The sequence below is a fragment of the Rhinatrema bivittatum genome, chromosome 1 (assembly GCF_901001135.1).
Source record: "Rhinatrema bivittatum chromosome 1, aRhiBiv1.1, whole genome shotgun sequence".
Taxonomy (NCBI): domain Eukaryota; kingdom Metazoa; phylum Chordata; class Amphibia; order Gymnophiona; family Rhinatrematidae; genus Rhinatrema; species Rhinatrema bivittatum.
Window position 1 is genome coordinate 224,822,162 of NC_042615.1, and position 16,847 is coordinate 224,839,008.

Below are 16,847 nucleotides of genomic sequence, written 5' to 3' on the forward strand. Positions count from 1 at the left end.
CATCTCAAAAAGGATAAGGACAGAATGGAAGCAGTCCAGAGAAAGGCAACCAAAATGGGGTGAGGTCTACATAGAAAGACGTATAAGACTGAAGAACCTAAACATGTATACCCTGGAGGAGAAGAGGGACAGGGAAGATATTATAAAGACTTTCAAATACCTGAAAGGAATTCATGTTTATTTATTTGAAAGTACTTATATACTGCACCCTGCAAGGTTTGGGGCGGTTTAAAATAAAATACATAAAAATAATAAACAAAATAAGAAAAATATGATTAATGTAAATAATGAATAAAACAATTATAACAAAAATTAAAACGGTAGGGAAGAGTAAGGGGGACAGGGTAGAGCCCACTTGCCGTCCGGACTTCTCGTCATATGCGGCGTGATGTTGTATAGATTTTTAAATAGAGGCAACTTGTTAAATATCCTCTAGATCCCGTTTTTGAGTTGAAAAAAACATCAAAAGCCCGCACTGTCCCAAATGACACCCGACAACGGCCGGTGTTTCCCGATCAAAATCGCTTCATCAGGAGCAAATTTCACAAAATCCTTTGTTGCGGCAGATGCTTTCTGTTGGACCCAATAGTCTCACAGAATTTTACAGCCGTACGGGACACTGTGAGACTATTGGGTCCAACAGAAAGCATCTGCCGCAACAAAGGATTTTGTGAAATTTGCTCCTGATGAAGCGATTTTGATCGCGAAACACCGGCCGTTGTCGGGTGTCATTTGGGACAGTGCGGGCTTTTGATGCTTTTTTCAACTCAAAAACGGGATCTAGAGGATATTTAACAAGTTGCCTCTATTTAAAAATCTATACAACATCACGCCGCATATGACGAGAAGTCCGGACGGCAAGTGGGCTCACTGCCGTCGTCTGGCTTGCTGATGCGGTTTAAAATACAAAAAATATATTCTTGTAAGAATCAGTTTCAAAATTGTTGTGGATACTAGCACTTTGTAGATAAAGTTCTTATACTTTGTTTTTTTGGTTGCTTATAGTTTGTTAGACAAAACAAGTGCTCCGGGTCTTTGTGTTTTGATTGGTGGATTAAATCTTAACATGTTCACTTTCCTTTCCTTAAATCCTGCTACACCAGCTCAGATTAGTGGGTTACCGCCACCTACTAGCAGATGGAGACAGAGGACACAACCTTTTTCAGACATCACTTGGTATGTAAACTGGTGCTGCACCAGCAATAGTCAGTACTCTTAAGGCAAAGCAATGTCAAATACCAACTGCCCCCTAAAAATTAATTAACTTTAGGAAGAATAAAGAGAGACTTAACAGGAGGGTCAGAGGAAACTCTCCTGTTTGTGTCCTGCTTAGAAAGCAAACTATGCTCAACAAGCAAATTCTGCTCAGGAGGGATCATATCTCATGTGTCTCTGTATGGCACTGCACAAGCCAAGCACAGTACCACAGGAGAGAGAAATATCATAGAAACAGCAATTTCGGGCACACCTCGAAGATTAAAGTTTTCTGCCAATCCAGAGGTCTGCTGCCAAGGATACCAGTGCAGGCCTAGACTTCCCTGCTACATCAATCCTGGACTAGTGTAGCAGGTCTCAAGGAAAGGAAATTAAGGGGGAAAGACTAAATTTCACCTTCTTTACAGTCTGCTACACCAGTCCAGAATAGTGGGACCTAAGCTCATTCCAATATGGTGGGGAAAAAATATGGCTGCTCCGAGAATACCTGCCCCAAGGCAATATTTCCCTTGGTTTGCATATCTAAACCATAGCATCTATGAAAGACTAAGTAGCAGCCTTAACACAGATCGTCCAGAGCAGGCAGTGCAGACTCTGCTCAAGAGGAAGCTGAGTCCTCACAGAATGAGCATGAAGCACCCTCAAAACCTGTTGATCCTTCAACAAAGGCTGAGAGGATCATCTGCCTGGCTTACAAGGATGAGGATTCTGAAGCTTCCTTACCCCATGAGGTCCACTGAATAAAGTCCTATCTATCAGCCAAAAGGAATTCACCGTCTTTTAAATACCTGAGGAAGGTTCAAGAACTTTTAATAAGGCAAGAAATTACCTTTCCATCACATTCCCCCCTTAAGGGACAGTGGAAAGAGATACTGCCTGTTTACTGAAGTCAAAAAAACAACCTTTGATAAGAAGGATGGCACTGGTTAAAATTGACCAACTCCAATGAAAGACTAGGGATCACTGCCAAGTAAGATCCAAAACTCTGGGCCATTAGGGAGATAATTTTCAGGCATGCCCTTTGAGAACATGTAAATAAGCATCTTGAAAGGAGGGAGACGAGTTTTAAGAACCAGATTCCATTGGGGTACCAGAGCTCCAAGGGGAGGGCAAATATGCTTAACATCAAATCCCTGAATCTGATGTCTGCACCATGGAATAGCTGCAACTGGGACCCTCAGGGAATAAAGAGCTCAGCCCTTGTCCCAAACTCTTTGGCAGAAAGGTCAGCAAGGACAGGATGTCCACCCGCCAGGGTGAAATGGCCAGAAATTTGAAAGAAGCCTCAAGTATGAGACTCCAGCAAAGTCAATGCTGAAGAATTTTCTTCTCTGAGCTAACTCACGCCTACTGGGTTAGGCTGATAAGACAAAAACAAAGTGGTTCTTGGCATAGCAGGTTGTAAGCAATTGCTGAGCTCTCTATTTTTTTTGATGGCTGAATCTTGACAGCTTTGTCATCAGATTCAATCATGGGGGATCCCAACAATATATTCAGTTCAAGCAGGCTTTCAGTCTGAGCTCCCACATTCTGGCGACCAACTTATTCCTAGTTCCCAGCTTAAACACATGCTACCCTTGTAACATGAACCGCTAAAAACTGCAGTAAATCCTGCACCACCCATAAAATCAACCTGTTTGCTTTCTGGTCTACCACTGGTCTCTGAGCATTCACTGGCAGGAACTGCAACCAGGACGGACTGATAGCTTGGTTTCTAGTCTGTTATAGACTACATGCTGCTTCTTTGGACCAGATTCTTTGAGCTATGCCAAGTATGTTGGATTGTGCAAGCTAGAAATTCCTTATAAATTAAATTAAAACTATGCATCGCAGAGCACCAGGCTTACTCTGACATGCCCACAACCAATCTGGGAGGATCTAGATCTATTCCTTTTGATAGATCATGGTACCTGCCACTCAAGTCAGACCATCCCTGAGTGAAAGAGGGAGATGCACTCTTTGAGCTTTGACTGTGGGGACTAGCAGGCCAAGAGAGACATCTGAAGCCACAGGTGAGCCCTGGCTCCAGGGAATTACATCCAGAGAGGGCACCACAGAACCCAGAAGCTGGTGATACTCCTACACCCTGAAGAAATTTGTAGGGTATGTCTCACACTTGAGCTAATCATTTACTGACTGAGTCAGGGGGCCTCTACCTACCATGGTATCAAAAAAGAGCCCCCCAGCAAACCCAGAGACTGTGAAGGTACCAGACTCCCTGTGCAGCTCACCACTCAGTCCATGACTCTGAGGAACTGAGCCCCCTTGGAGGAGGTTGATAGACACTCCTTAGGCTTCAAAGGCCAATACACAGATCAAAATAAGTCTGGGATGTATCCTGGAGTGAAGGACTTTGCTATCACAGCAAGTCAGAAATCCAAAGTGGAAATGGTTCCCAAAAATACAAAACATAAGGGAGCAAGAGAAGCTCTAGAGATCTCCCCAGATGAGATTTAAACAGAAGCTTCTGATTGGTCCAGAGAAGAAAGGAACTCCTCGAGCTTCACCACCAGACTCAATGAGCAAGGGTTTCCATACTGCAGTTGTACTCTAATGGAGCACCAGAGACCAGTCTTTTTTTTTCAGAACCCCAAATAGGAGTACCGAGCTAAATCATGAGCCTTGAGTGGTACTGAAGCATAGCTATCAAATCCTGAAGCTTCCCTAGAGCAGCCTTTCCTATCCATTCTTGGAGGCTGACACGCAAGGAAATGCAAACAAGACACTGGAACAAAGAAGTGGCAACCTCAAGGGACCACACATCCCATACTATGACCAATACAACTTGCTGAAGGGGCAAGAAATCACTCACTGTAACCAGGTGCTGACTAGAACTGCTTCTCTGCCCATAGTCACCTGTTCGGCCCACAGACCCTCTAATCAGTATCAGTGGTGAATATGTGGCCGCATGGGATACCCAAACTGGTTGTCATCTACTTTTGTTTGCCTTGCGGCTTTTCCCACATGCAGGATAAACAACTGAAAATTCCTGCCCTCTTTGAATAGCCATAGAGCCTGCCACCAAAAAAACCCACTTCCACCAGGCTACAAAAATCCCCCATAAGGGCTGATCGTTTCCACAACCAGTGGCCCCCATCCAAACATATCCCTGGGAGGGAAACAAGCCTAAAGCATTGACTTTATAAAGGTAGTCTGAATTCCAACCGCTACAGGTTCCGCCATGAAAGTGAATACTTATGCCTGCACAGAGAGTCTCCAGAAAGGAGAAGATCCTTCCCTGCTCACAGCTCTGAAATCACTCTGTCACAGGAGCTGGCTATACTATTTGCTTTTATTAAAAAAAAAAAAAAAAAAAGTTGTTTTTACCACTACTGCCTAGCCCAGTCAGTTCAGAGGTAAGGGAATTAAACCCTGACGCTACTTAACCAGGCTCACAAGAGAACCTAGAAGTTACAATCCAGGCCTCTGCTCAACCAGGTCCTGAAAAGAATCCTAGGGAGCCACAATCCAGCCCTGCTCAACCAATCCCCAAAGGGAACCCTGGGAGCTATGATCTGGCCCTGCTCCATTAAAGGATCAATTACAAAAACTATTTGCCCTAGGAGCCAAGATCCTGCTTTACCAGGGAAACCAGCACACTGACTACTGCCCTAGGAGTAAACTCCGCCAGTAACCAAGCATATAGGTCAGGGGCCGGAGAGCTAAGAAATCCTACTGCACCAGGCCAGAATGCATACACCATCGAAATACTGACCATTACCGGAAGCCCAGCCAATATACCAAGTGATGTCACTGAAGATGGGTGTGTCCTCATCTGCTAGTAGATGGAAATAACCCGCTAGTCTGGACTGGTATAGCAGGACAAGAAGGAAGTTTAAACTTCACTTGCATTCAGGCCGATTCAGTACGGTGCGCTCAAGCCGAGCGCACCATTAGCTCCCGTCTGGACGCGCATTTTCGACGCGCTATTATTACCCCTTATACAGTAAGGGGCAATAACACGAGGAAACCGCGTGTCCAACCCCCCAAAAACTAATAGCGCCCGCAACATGCAAATGCATGTTGATGAGCCTATTAGTTATTCCCGCGCCATACAGAAAGTAAAATGTGCAGCCAAGCCGCACATTTTACTCTCAGAAATTAACGCCTGCCCAAATGCAGGAGTTAATTTTGGCCGGCACTGGGAACGTTTACAGAAAAGCAGAAAAAACTGCTTTTCTGTACACCCTCCAACTTAATATCATAGCGATATTAAGTCGGAGGCCCCAAAAATAAAAAAAATTTTAAAATTGTAAAAAAAAAAAAAAATCTGCCCGCAGCTTGGAAGACGGACGCTCAATTTTGCTGGCGTCCGTTTTCCAAACCCGTAGCTGTCAGCAGGTTCGACAACAGACGCCGGTAAAATTAAGCGTCAGCTGTCAAACCCGCTGACAGCCGCCGCTTCTGTCGATAAGGAGGTGCTAGGGACGCGCTATTGTTCCTAGTGCCTCCTTATTACTGTGGACCCTCATTTGAATACAAAATAGTGCGCCCAGGAGAGAGGCCTGGGTGAGCACCGGCTCTCCTGCGCATTTTACGAATCGGCCCGATAATTACAGTAGAATATGTAGTTCTTGTTTCGTTTTTACAGATGTATTACTTGCAAAGACATTACATTTTCTTCTTTTGGCTATAAAATTAATAAAGCAACAGGACCAGAAGAAATTTGTGGCAGATTTCTACAGGGAATGAATGCCAAAATTTCAAAACCACTGTTCTTAAGGTTCCAGAAAACATGGAAGTAGGAAAGAAAATATGAAGTCTCGATATTTAAAAAAGGATCTAAAATGAAAAGTAGGCAAGTATAGATGAATAGTGGAAGCTAATTAAAAAGAAGTCTACACATATACAAAGAAAGGAAAGAACGATTAGCAAAGATAAGAAGAAGTTCACAGTCAAACCAATGTTTCTGGGATTTGTTCCTACAAAATATTAGCAACAAACTTGATTGGGAAATACGGCGGACACAGTTTATCTTGTGTGGCAAGTAAAACGAGACTACTGAAAGAAGAGCTATATTTTTTCTCTTAGGTCAAAACATGACCGTCTTTTAGAAATGGGGGGAGATCATAGAAAAATTGAATATAATCAATCAATCAGTTCAGTTTTTAAAGTTATTTTACAATTCTTAACTCAAAACCAGAAACACAAAAAAATGTATTTACTACGGGACATATGTATTAAAGGGGTTAGATGCCAGGTGATCCAAGCACCTTAAAATTGGCACTTGCCACAGGTTGGAATACAACAGCTTTTGCTACAGCAGGACCAGGAACAACTAACTGCTGCTGCAACAGCTCGTCTGGAAGAAATCCCCATAGCCGTGGGCTGCTCCTTGCCTGCTCAGAAAAGAAGCTGGAGGGAAGAAGGAAAAAGCTGAACACAAAATAAGCAAAAATCTAGACTAAACAAAAAGAAACACACAAAGCAGAAAAAAATACAAACAAAACACACAATAATGACAAAACAATTTTAAAAAATGCAAAAAATCTGAACTACATACCAAGCAAGAAAACAAGCAAAACAGCAACACAAAGTCTGAAAAATTAGTAAAGAAATATACATTTTTGTTCTGGCTACTAAAAGTTTCCAAAATACTTCCCCATCCCATTCTGAATGGTACACTAACACACTGTACAATTATCAGCAAACAATTACAAATCCTAAAATCCCACTATTTCTATCTTATTTATCTTTGTTAATACACACAGGTTCATTTTGGTGAATAGAAAAATAGCCTAGTGATTAGAGCAGCAGGCAGAGAACCAGGGAAACCAAGGCTCAAATCCCAGTTCTCTCACTGACATTGACATTGGACAAGTCACTTCACTCTCCATTACCTCAGGTACAAACTTACAGCCTCATTTACTAAGCATATTTACCACAGATACAGAATGAGAGAAAAGCCTTAGGTCCTTAGATTGAAAGCCTTCTACAGCAGGGCCCTACTGCCTCTGACTTGTAACTCAACCTTTGGCACAGGTTTAGAAAGGCGAGTAACCAATTCCAAATCACAGTCAAGCATTTAGCACACGTAAATTCATTAATGCAAAATCTGCATGAATATTACAGCTGTGAACAAGTTTGCATTTCTAGGCATATTAAGTACTATGAATTTTAAGCATGGCTTATAAATTTCAATCTGTGTAACTTTTCTATTTGAATTGCATCATATCCTAAATGGGTTTCTCCTTCCAGCCAACACATATCCAGCACTCCATCTCTTTAGCAGTCTTGAAGCTCATTTATTATAGCAAAATGTAATGCTAAAAACATGATGTAAAAAAAAAAAATTACTTTAGAGGGCAAACATTTCACTTGTTATGACCAAGACGAAATTTTAAAGGGGATCTTATTGTGAAATAAAACCACATGATTGCACCCATCAAGAAAGGGTACACACAGGATACAAACCGCTTGACTCTCCAACCATCTCTAGAATAGCCTGCTTCATGTCACTTCTCCAGCCCAAGTCTCAGCTTGAATCTGCATCCTCATATCCACCGCACAATCTGATAATCCTGTCTTAATAGGACAATCCCCAAAGCACAACAGGAGGGCAAGAACTGGCAAATGTCAGACATGAAAGGGACATAGACAATCACCTCGGATGAGCTGAAAGTTGCCAGTCAGGGTAATAAAATAGCAGGAAAAGTTTAAGTTTGCTCAGAGGCATAAGGAAGAGGGATCTCAAGCGAGAAAAAAATAGTACGGCTCTTCTACAGTTCCCTAGTGAGATCCCACCTTGAGTGCTGTGCAGCTCTGGAAACCACGCCTTCATAAAAACATTGACAGAATGAAAGCAGTTCAAAGAAAGTCTGCCAAAACAATACAAGGCCTGCAACACAAACATTACACTGAGGACAGAGGTAAGAGCATGGTGGAGAGGAGAGGTGAAGGCCAAGCGAATGAGGGGACCTGGGTATTAGACTACTGATGGAAACCTATACACTTACCTACCCAGGAAAGGAGAAGGACAAAAAGAAGAAATGATAAAGGTGGCCTGCATGAAGTGGCAGGACTACTCCAGCAAACTCCTAAAGAAGAGGACATAACGTTCACCAACATGAAGAGGCGGCAAGGCTTTGGTACATTCTCAGACTTAATTGGGAGAGGGGAAGAGATCAGATGTAAAGTTTCCTGGTATGGGCTGCAGGCTGACTTGGATACACTTCCCAACCAAGGGCAAAAAGGAAGAGGGAGCTTTTGCAAGCAGTCAGGTTTCTTAAAGTTGACAAGTGAGAGATATCCTTACATGGAGCAGTGTAGGCTGGGACAGAGTAGGTGGGCAAGCCAGTCCTTATCAGCCAATAATAATGTTGTGTAATGGTAAATAAGTCTATAATTCAGCTTCATAAAAATAAAAAATGGGCATGTCCGACATAAAAAATGTAGAAGAATACACGTATCTACTGGTGGAAACAGCTGGGAAAACCATAGGCACCACGTCACTCGGGCTCCTGATGGAAGAAATGCCAGCAAGACCACAAGAAAGGCCCAAGCCAGAGAGAAGTTGCAGAGGGACTGCTGCCAGTGGGGCCCTATTGCTGGGTCAGGAAAAAGGGAAGTGTCTGGAAGAAGGGCAAGAAGCAGAGGCTACTGGGGGAAGTGCCTGGAAGCAGGGCAAAGAGGGTGTCTGAAGGGAGGAGAAGTGAGGAGTAAACTGCCTGGAAGATATGGAAAGAGCAAAAAATAAATGAATGAAAAGCAAAAAGGAAGTAAAATGACATATGAAAAAAATTAAAGCACAAAATTGCCAAAAAAAGTGAAACTAAAATAAATTTCCCTGGCTCTTAAGAATTTTTGGCTAGCACCTAAGTTTTCTACATTTTCCACCCAAGGAAAAATTTGATTTTCTTGCTTATTTTGCTCATTATTTGTTTTGACTTTTTCTTTTCTTTCTCATTTTTACTTTTTTTTTTCTTTGCCCTCCTTTTCCTCCTGAGCACTATTCCCCCCCATCCTAGCCTCTCCTCAGCTTCTTCCCTTTTCCTCCAGTGGCATCTACTACAACTCCCTCACTCTGGCCTGTGTTTACCAGCAACAGACACCATACCTCTCTCCCCCAACCCAGGTCCCTCTAGTAGCTGCCAGGCCCCAAATTTTATGCATCCAAGCGATCTAATGGCCTGGATATGTGATATTTAGATTCAATTTTATACATAATTATATAAGTATATCAAGAAATATGTAATTGGGCCTAGTTTTCAGTGATTTCCCATTTAAATAAACCTAAAACAATACTTGCCACTTTGCAAAATGTAAACAATTCCTGCCTCCTGAATTTCATCCAACTACTGAGCCAGTGGGATGCATGCTTTCTCAACAATAATCAGTCAGCCTTCAAATTACCAATGAGTAGGGAACTAAGGAAACACTAGCAATCTCATTTTTAAAGAAATTTGAGTTGATTGTTGATAGCTGGTAGAATCAGAATTTTTACTAGCTTCACTGCAGTTTTCTTCCAGAAAAAGGATACAAATTTGATTTGTACAATGCTGCATAATATGCTACAATGGTGCTGTATTCTATGTTTTGTTTTCCAACAAGAAATTACTCTTTAAAGTGTGCACATCCAAGAGTCAATCCTGAGATTTACTTTTGTACTACCATAAACAGGGCTAGAAAAATCCCAGACTAAAGACTGTCTGTGGATGCCTAAAATTTGGAGTCTGTTGCCCAAAAGGAGCGAGCTGCTGCAGCTGCCCAGAGATTGAGAAAAGATGTCACTGCTATCTCCAGCCCAGGAGAAAACAAGGTGAGGCTGGAAATAGCAGTGGAAAGTAAATGGGTAGAGATATCAGAAAGATAAAGAAGGGAGACAGACGGGACAAGGATGGGGAAAAAAGGCCATACATAGGGAGAACAAAGGCAACAAGTAAACAACAAAATAAAAACAAAAAGGCATAAATCAGGCACAAGAAGCAAACCTCTTTCAGAGGAAAGAATGCTCTAGAACAGTGGTTCTCAACAGGTGTGTTGGGACCTAGTGTGTCGCGAAGTCCCGGGAGGTGTGTCCCCTGCCTCATCAGTCTGGGCAGGAGTTGGCTGACCTCTTTTATTGGGTATGACAGGAAGCTGCTCTTGCTTCCTTCTCCTCTTCCTGCCTAGTGGGAAGTTGCTCCCTCCTCCTTCACCCAGATCAGAGCACGACATCTCCAACTCCTGTTCACATGGGTTCAGCAGGACGCCAACCTTATCTTCCTCTGCCTGGCCTTGCAGTGAAGCTGCTGATGCTCTCTTCACCCCATGTGTGCACTGTAGATCTGCTGCTGCCTCATCTTCCTCTCCTCAATGCTTCTTGCCCTCCTCTGCTGCTGATAAAGGAGGGAGACTCTGGATTGGACTGAAGTCTTTTCTGCTGGCTGGGGGCCAGGAGGGGGGGGGGAAATGAGGTTAGGGCTGCTGGGCAGGGAAGAAAGATGGAAGTGGAAAAAGGAGGTGTGAGGTTGCTAGGTTAGGGGAAGAGGGAGTGGCAGAAAAAGTTGAGGGGAGAGAGGGAGCATGGTGAAGAGGATGTGAGGTGGGGGGTGTCTGGAATGTTGGATATGCATATGAGTAGCTGGGAGAAGTGAGGGGTGATGGGGCATGGAGGGGAGGGACTGGGTACAAGGACCTTACTATCAGGCCGATTCAGTAAATCGCCTGTGCGTGTGATTCTCTATTTAAATGAGGCCCGGCAGTAGAAACGGGCAAAAGGAGGCGCTAGGGACACTAGCGCGTCCCTAGCGCCTCCTTTTAGCCTGGAGCAGCGGCTGTCAGCGGGTTTGACAGCCAACGCTCAATTTTGCCGGCGTCGGTTCTCGAGCCCGCTGACAGCCACGGGCTCAGAAACCGGACGCTGGCAAAATTAAGCGTCCAGTTTTCGACCCGACAGCCGCCGGCCCATTTTAATTTTTTTTTTTTCCACTTTTTTTACCCTTCGGGACCTCTGACTTAATATCGCCATGATATTAAGTCGGAGGGTGCACAGAAAAGCAGTTTTTACTGCTTTTCTGTGCACTTTCCCAGTGCCGGCAGAAACTAGCGCCTACCTTTCTGTATCGCGCGTGAATACCTAATAGGGCCATCAACATGCATTTGCTTGTTGAGGGCGCTATTAGGTGCCGCGGGTTGGACGCGTGTTTTCCGCCCCTTACTGAATAAGGGGTAAGGGAAAACGCGCGTCCAAGGTTAACAGTGCGCTCCGGAGCGCACTGTACTGTATCGGCCTGTATGTCAGTTTTGAGAATAAATATATGTCTTCTCTCTTTGAACTTTGCTTAGTGTAGGAGGAAATATATTTTTGTTTCTTCATTTGTAATCTTTCATTCTATATTTGGTGAAGGCAGATCTGTCTGTGATCTGTGTATGTGTGACTGAGATGAGGTACTTTACTAGAGGTTCATATCAGCATTATCTGTTGTATTTTCTCATTATTATATTGCACTGGTGGTGAACTGATGCCTTTTCATGGATAGAGCTATTGCCGTTTCATTTCTTGAAGTTAGTGCTGCTGAGGTATGGCAGGTTTGTTAGACATGTACAGAGTGGGGTTTATTTGTATTATTTTACAATGCACCTGGTAGTAGAGGGAGTTTGTAATGCTATTAAGTTGACACCAGAATCACTTGTACAGGGAAATGTCTTAGTTCTGCTCTGCACCCACTGTTAGGAAGTAGGGGACTCCTGTGGATGCAGAGCATATGCTTATATTAAGTCCCAAGATGTCATTTGCTCAGTGTGTCATGCATGTGAGCATCATCTCTCATGTGTGTCCCGATAGAAAAAAGGTTGAGAACCACTGCTCTAGAAAAAGAGGTCATGATATGAGGCTCCAAAGGGGCAGATTCAGCAGTAGCATCAGAAGATATTTTCTCACAGAAAGGACAATGGATGCATGGAATTGTCTCTCAGTAGATGGTACATACAAAAATGTTGGCAGAATTGGAAAAAGCATGGAATTAGCACAAGGGATCCCTAGTACCAAAGAAGTTATGGGGAAACATATCAATTGGGGTCTCTGGCATTGCACTAGAAGTGAGGGTGAGAACACTAGATGAGTCTAGTGATAGTTATCTATTGTTATATTCTACCATAGTGTTAGGAACAGGGTTAGGAGGTGCAGCATTGCAAACAATCCATCCTTCACTCCCTCAAGTGCACAGACAAGGGAAGGCATTTCTCATAAATGCAGTGTCTGGTCATTTTTGAAGTACTGAATTATTGTTTAGACAATACTAGGATCAGAAGGTGGCCTGTAGCTGCTAAAAGTAGTCAGAATTGCTGTGCAAATGTGCCAGCTTTCAGCAACTATTCAAGTCTACTTAACTCTTTCCTCAGGAATGAGAGGGCACGAAATGATAGACAGGAAGGACTACGGTCTATACCGATCAAATCCTGCCTCCTGCCCTGAATTTCCCAAAACTTACTTTTTACATAATTAAAATTCTAAATCATGTTTAGGAAATTGTATCTATGATACAGCAATACAGAGTTCTACATTGATCCTGGAGAGACTATTTGGATGTAATACCTTTTAATCAGAATCTGAACAGAGAATACAGGAGATTTTAAAAGCTTGTTTGTATGATTGTCTTTGGATAATTTTTATTTTTTTGATACCACACAGATTTCATCCTCAGGATGTCAATATATGGTGATTATATGCTCTTGAAAGCTTATGATCACCACTAACTTTAAATAACTAAGTTAATTCATTAAAAGGTTTCACAACCTGCAGAGATTTTAGTTGGTTTTTTTTCCAGGATCATTATGCTACCAGAGAACTGCACTCACTTTAAATTTGAAATGAATTAGTCTAGTGGCCACAATGTATGATATACCCCATAATATCTAAATACTTTAATAAGATTAGAAACATGTCAATCATTTTTGAGTAAGTTTTACAGGCATTTTGTTTAGCAGGTAAATAAAGAGCAAATATATGCAAGTACATTTGTAATACATACTATCTTTAAGTAATAAATTAACTTTTTTCTTGTATCTTGAATATGTTAGATCACAGTAACAAAGTATGGAAGTATATGACAACTGTAAAGCCTTTCCAGTGTGCCCTGTTTACTTTCTATTACCTTACCATACACTCTATGTGATCTGTCTTTTCCTGCACCCTCTCTTGAGAAAGGATCTGCTATTATCCCAGAAAGCTAGTTAACAACTTATTTATGCAGGCTTTGATGGCAGTTTTAATGTTTATAATGCCACATATCTTAACTGACATATATTACTGAAATTAGGTAAATAGCTTAGTACCTTGCTCCAAACTTTGGAGAGTGTGGGATTAAATCCTTTTAAATACATACATAAAATTTACAAAAACAATACAACCTCTACAATTAACTTTAAAAATAAACCAGAGAAGAAGAATCTCAGCTGGGCAGACCGGGTGAGCTAATTGGTCTCTTTATGTTATCATTTACTATGATATTGTGTAAAATCTTAAAAAGTATTGCTTTTTTCTGCACCTGGTGGCCATGAATACTTATCTTAGTTACAATATTTTCCAACATGCTTTAAAACTTATTGGACATGAAGTTTCAGATAACTATACTGGACTTATTTTTCATGGGCGCTTCAACTTCTTTATACTCAAGTTAGCCCTAAAACAGGATAGTATTAAGCAGATCAAACCTACAAAACAAGCCTCTCTCCATGTTAGAGTAAGTAGCCCCTATTCCAAAATGCTGCAGTACTTTTTGGAAAGTGTATAATTTGATAGAATATGATTACCAAACTACTTCAAAACAGAGAAATAATCTCTTTAAATGTTTTTACAACTACGGGAAATGCACAAAGAACAGACAAAGATATTACTATGTCACTCACACGGAATCTTTCTTTTAATTCTAGAGAATTATTTTTTAAATATAAATGTGCAGGTTTTTGTCCCAACCAATGATTTACTCTCATATCCAATGAAACTACTATGTTGTTAAATAGACTGGAGACTTCCTGCTTCCTATATATTGCGGGATAATCCAGAGTGACGGCTGGGTCCCTTCCAGCCAGAGTGCTAATAAACCCATCACTACAACAGCTGCCCAAAAATATATTTTACCCCAGATTTCAGAACCCTTACCGTAGCGTAAATGCAAAGACACTGGAGCAACTAAACTAAAAACGTAAAGTTAAAGCTTAGCAAAAGCAAAAAAAAAAAAAATGAAGATACAAGGTAAACAAGGTGGAGGCTGAATAAACAGCAGACAAAAAAATATGAATTTAATTCCGATCACCAGATCAAACCGGCCCAGCAAACAAAAGCAGATCCTGCACTACCTCTGCACTGCTGCTCCCTGTGACAGGGGAAATGTGCGCGAGGTTTCCGGAACTGGCGCTCTCGGAAGGGTTGGGGCTGGTTTTAGGCCTCACTTGCCTATGGGACACAAGCAGCACCCAGAGCCGGCCGCCCTCCAAGCACTTACCTCCCCGTGCACTCCTCCTCCGGCTGGGCTCAAGCTGCTGTTACTGGCCGTTGTCAGCAGGCCCCCGCCAGCCGCTACTTTCGGTTGGCTCCGGAGGGCGGTGGCGATGGCCTGGGCGCTTCCGGTACCGGTGCTGCTGCAGTTGCCGCCGCTGCTACTGGTCCCGGCCCGCTTGCTCTTCCGGCGTTTGGCCCCTCGCTTGGCGTCGGCTGGGCTCATCTTCAACAACAACAACAACCTGCCGCACGGAGAGAGAGAGAGGAAGGGAAGGAGAGAGGCAAAGCCGGGGCCACCGAGGGTGGGAGAGATTCCGTCCAGAGGTTCCTCGGGGGCCGGAGCCGGGCAGAGGGAGGCGGCAAAACAATAAAAGTGCCCAGGAAAGGCCGTAGGCGCCGAAAGCGGGATACAGCGGGCCGTAACGCGGCACCACGGTAGCGCTACCAGAGTTACAGTCAATATGGCGGACACAAGGGGAAAGAGATGCTAGCTTACGTCGGGACGCTCCCCTACGCTCCGGGGACGGGACGTGCGCGCGGGGCATGGCGGGAGTTGGAGGCGCTGCGGCAGTCCCCCCGCCTAGCCGGGGCTCCTGCGGAACGGCTTCCGCCGAATGCGGCCTCAGCTAACTACAAGTCCCATGATGCGCCTCTGGGCGAGTGCGTCCTTAGGAAAAGGAACTGAGCCTGTCACGTCACCGGTTTTAAAAAAGCCTTTCGGGAGTTGTAGTTCTTTCCGCTCCTTCGTGAATGTGCGAACTTTCCCGTCCGGTGAAATAATAGGGGACGGTTGTAGGGAGATTTAGTCTACGATGGTCAGCTACACACCGCGCGCACCGATCCGGCCGCAGTATGGGAAGGGTTTTTGAGACCTGGGACGCAATAGCGCAAGGCAAAGAGAGAAAGCGGGGCTGACTGCGGCAGAAGGAATTACGGATTGTGTATTTTCCTGGATGATGTCACCGACTCTGGGGATTAACTGATTGGTCGGAGGCTTCATGAGTCCACTTGGTGTTTGTCCAATAGGAATATTTTTGGCACCCCTTGTGGGAGGTGGGAAGCAGGTGAGCCGCGCTGGTACTACGAGAAGGAGAGCTGGCTCAGTGGTACACTGTTCGGATACAGTATGTTGATTTCGCTTGCTCTGGGTTTAAGATGAACGTTAGGTTTGCTCCATGCTGATATACATCCTACGAAACAACCTAGAAGTTATTCGATTATGTAGACGTGGAGAAGGAATTAGTTTGTTTTCCTGAGTGTATTTAGTAGGTTATTGAACAACGATTCGAACAATGTTTTTGTCCTTAAGTGTTTATTTGTATTATGTATTATGTTCCTTTATTCATAATTTTAGTAATAATTGAAATTATATGGTATTTATATTGATTTATATTGATTTGTAGTTTTAAATTGATTTTTAGTGATTTGTTTATTTGCATTTATGGCTATTTTAATCTTTTCACTGTTTGCTTTTGATGTTTGTCATATTTAGATATGCAATTTTATTGTAACTCATTTTGAGCTATCGGTAGAAAGGAAGGAGAAAAATTAAAACAAATATATCTAACATGTTAGGTTACATGAACCAAACATTTAGTTTAAATATATATAGATAATTTTCTAAATAAAATCTCACTGTAATAATGTATGTCTAGTCAACTGTATTGTATGTATCTTTACACAGAGTATATGTACCCTCAGAATAAATAAAACTCAACCCTCCAGACATTTTACAGAGGCTTGTTTTTGGTGGCAGTAGGAGGGGTTCGACAGAGGAACCTCTCTGTGCCTGAAAATGAAATATTTTTTTTAATGAACAAACATTTTGTTTTCAAAAATAAACCAAAACACATCTTGATTAACAAACCCTCTACACATCTTGGCTTCACCTGTAAAGCGGGTAGATGTGGATAAGGGTACAGTGGTCTTGAGGGTTACCACTGGAGACAGCAATTCCTTCACAGGAGTTGGTGAAGAATTCACTTGAGCATGTAACTGATTGAAGGCAGTAGCTAGGCTCTCCAAAGACTTTTGTTGCTCCGTGATCCACTGGGCTAGGCCAGGAATGGCCTGCAGGGCCGCGAGCTGAGCCAAGTCCATGGAGTCAGCAATCTGTTGTGTTTGTGGCATCGTGTGGACCCTTAGTCGCAGTGGAGATGATTCCTTCCATGGGGAGGGGCCCCGTGGGGAAGCACAGCGATAGGCTAAACTC

The 16,847-nt window shown here is 43.0% G+C and overlaps 1 protein-coding gene across 4 annotated transcripts in view; it reads right to left on the minus strand.

The window, feature by feature from the left end:
* The window catches only part of FAM193A (family with sequence similarity 193 member A), a 391,927-nt gene extending 376,617 nt beyond the window's left edge, over positions 1 to 15,310 (minus strand). The window contains exon 1 of one of the 4 annotated variants that reach the window (XM_029592130.1): positions 14,640 to 15,310. In XM_029592130.1, the coding sequence (XP_029447990.1) occupies positions 14,640 to 14,858 (219 nt within the window). In that variant the 5' untranslated portion in view covers positions 14,859 to 15,310. The remainder of the gene's footprint in view (positions 1 to 14,639) is intronic. The other 3 variants (XM_029592147.1, XM_029592139.1, XM_029592150.1) reach the window with 3 other exon arrangements.
* Between the last annotated feature and the right edge of the window lie 1,537 nt (positions 15,311 to 16,847).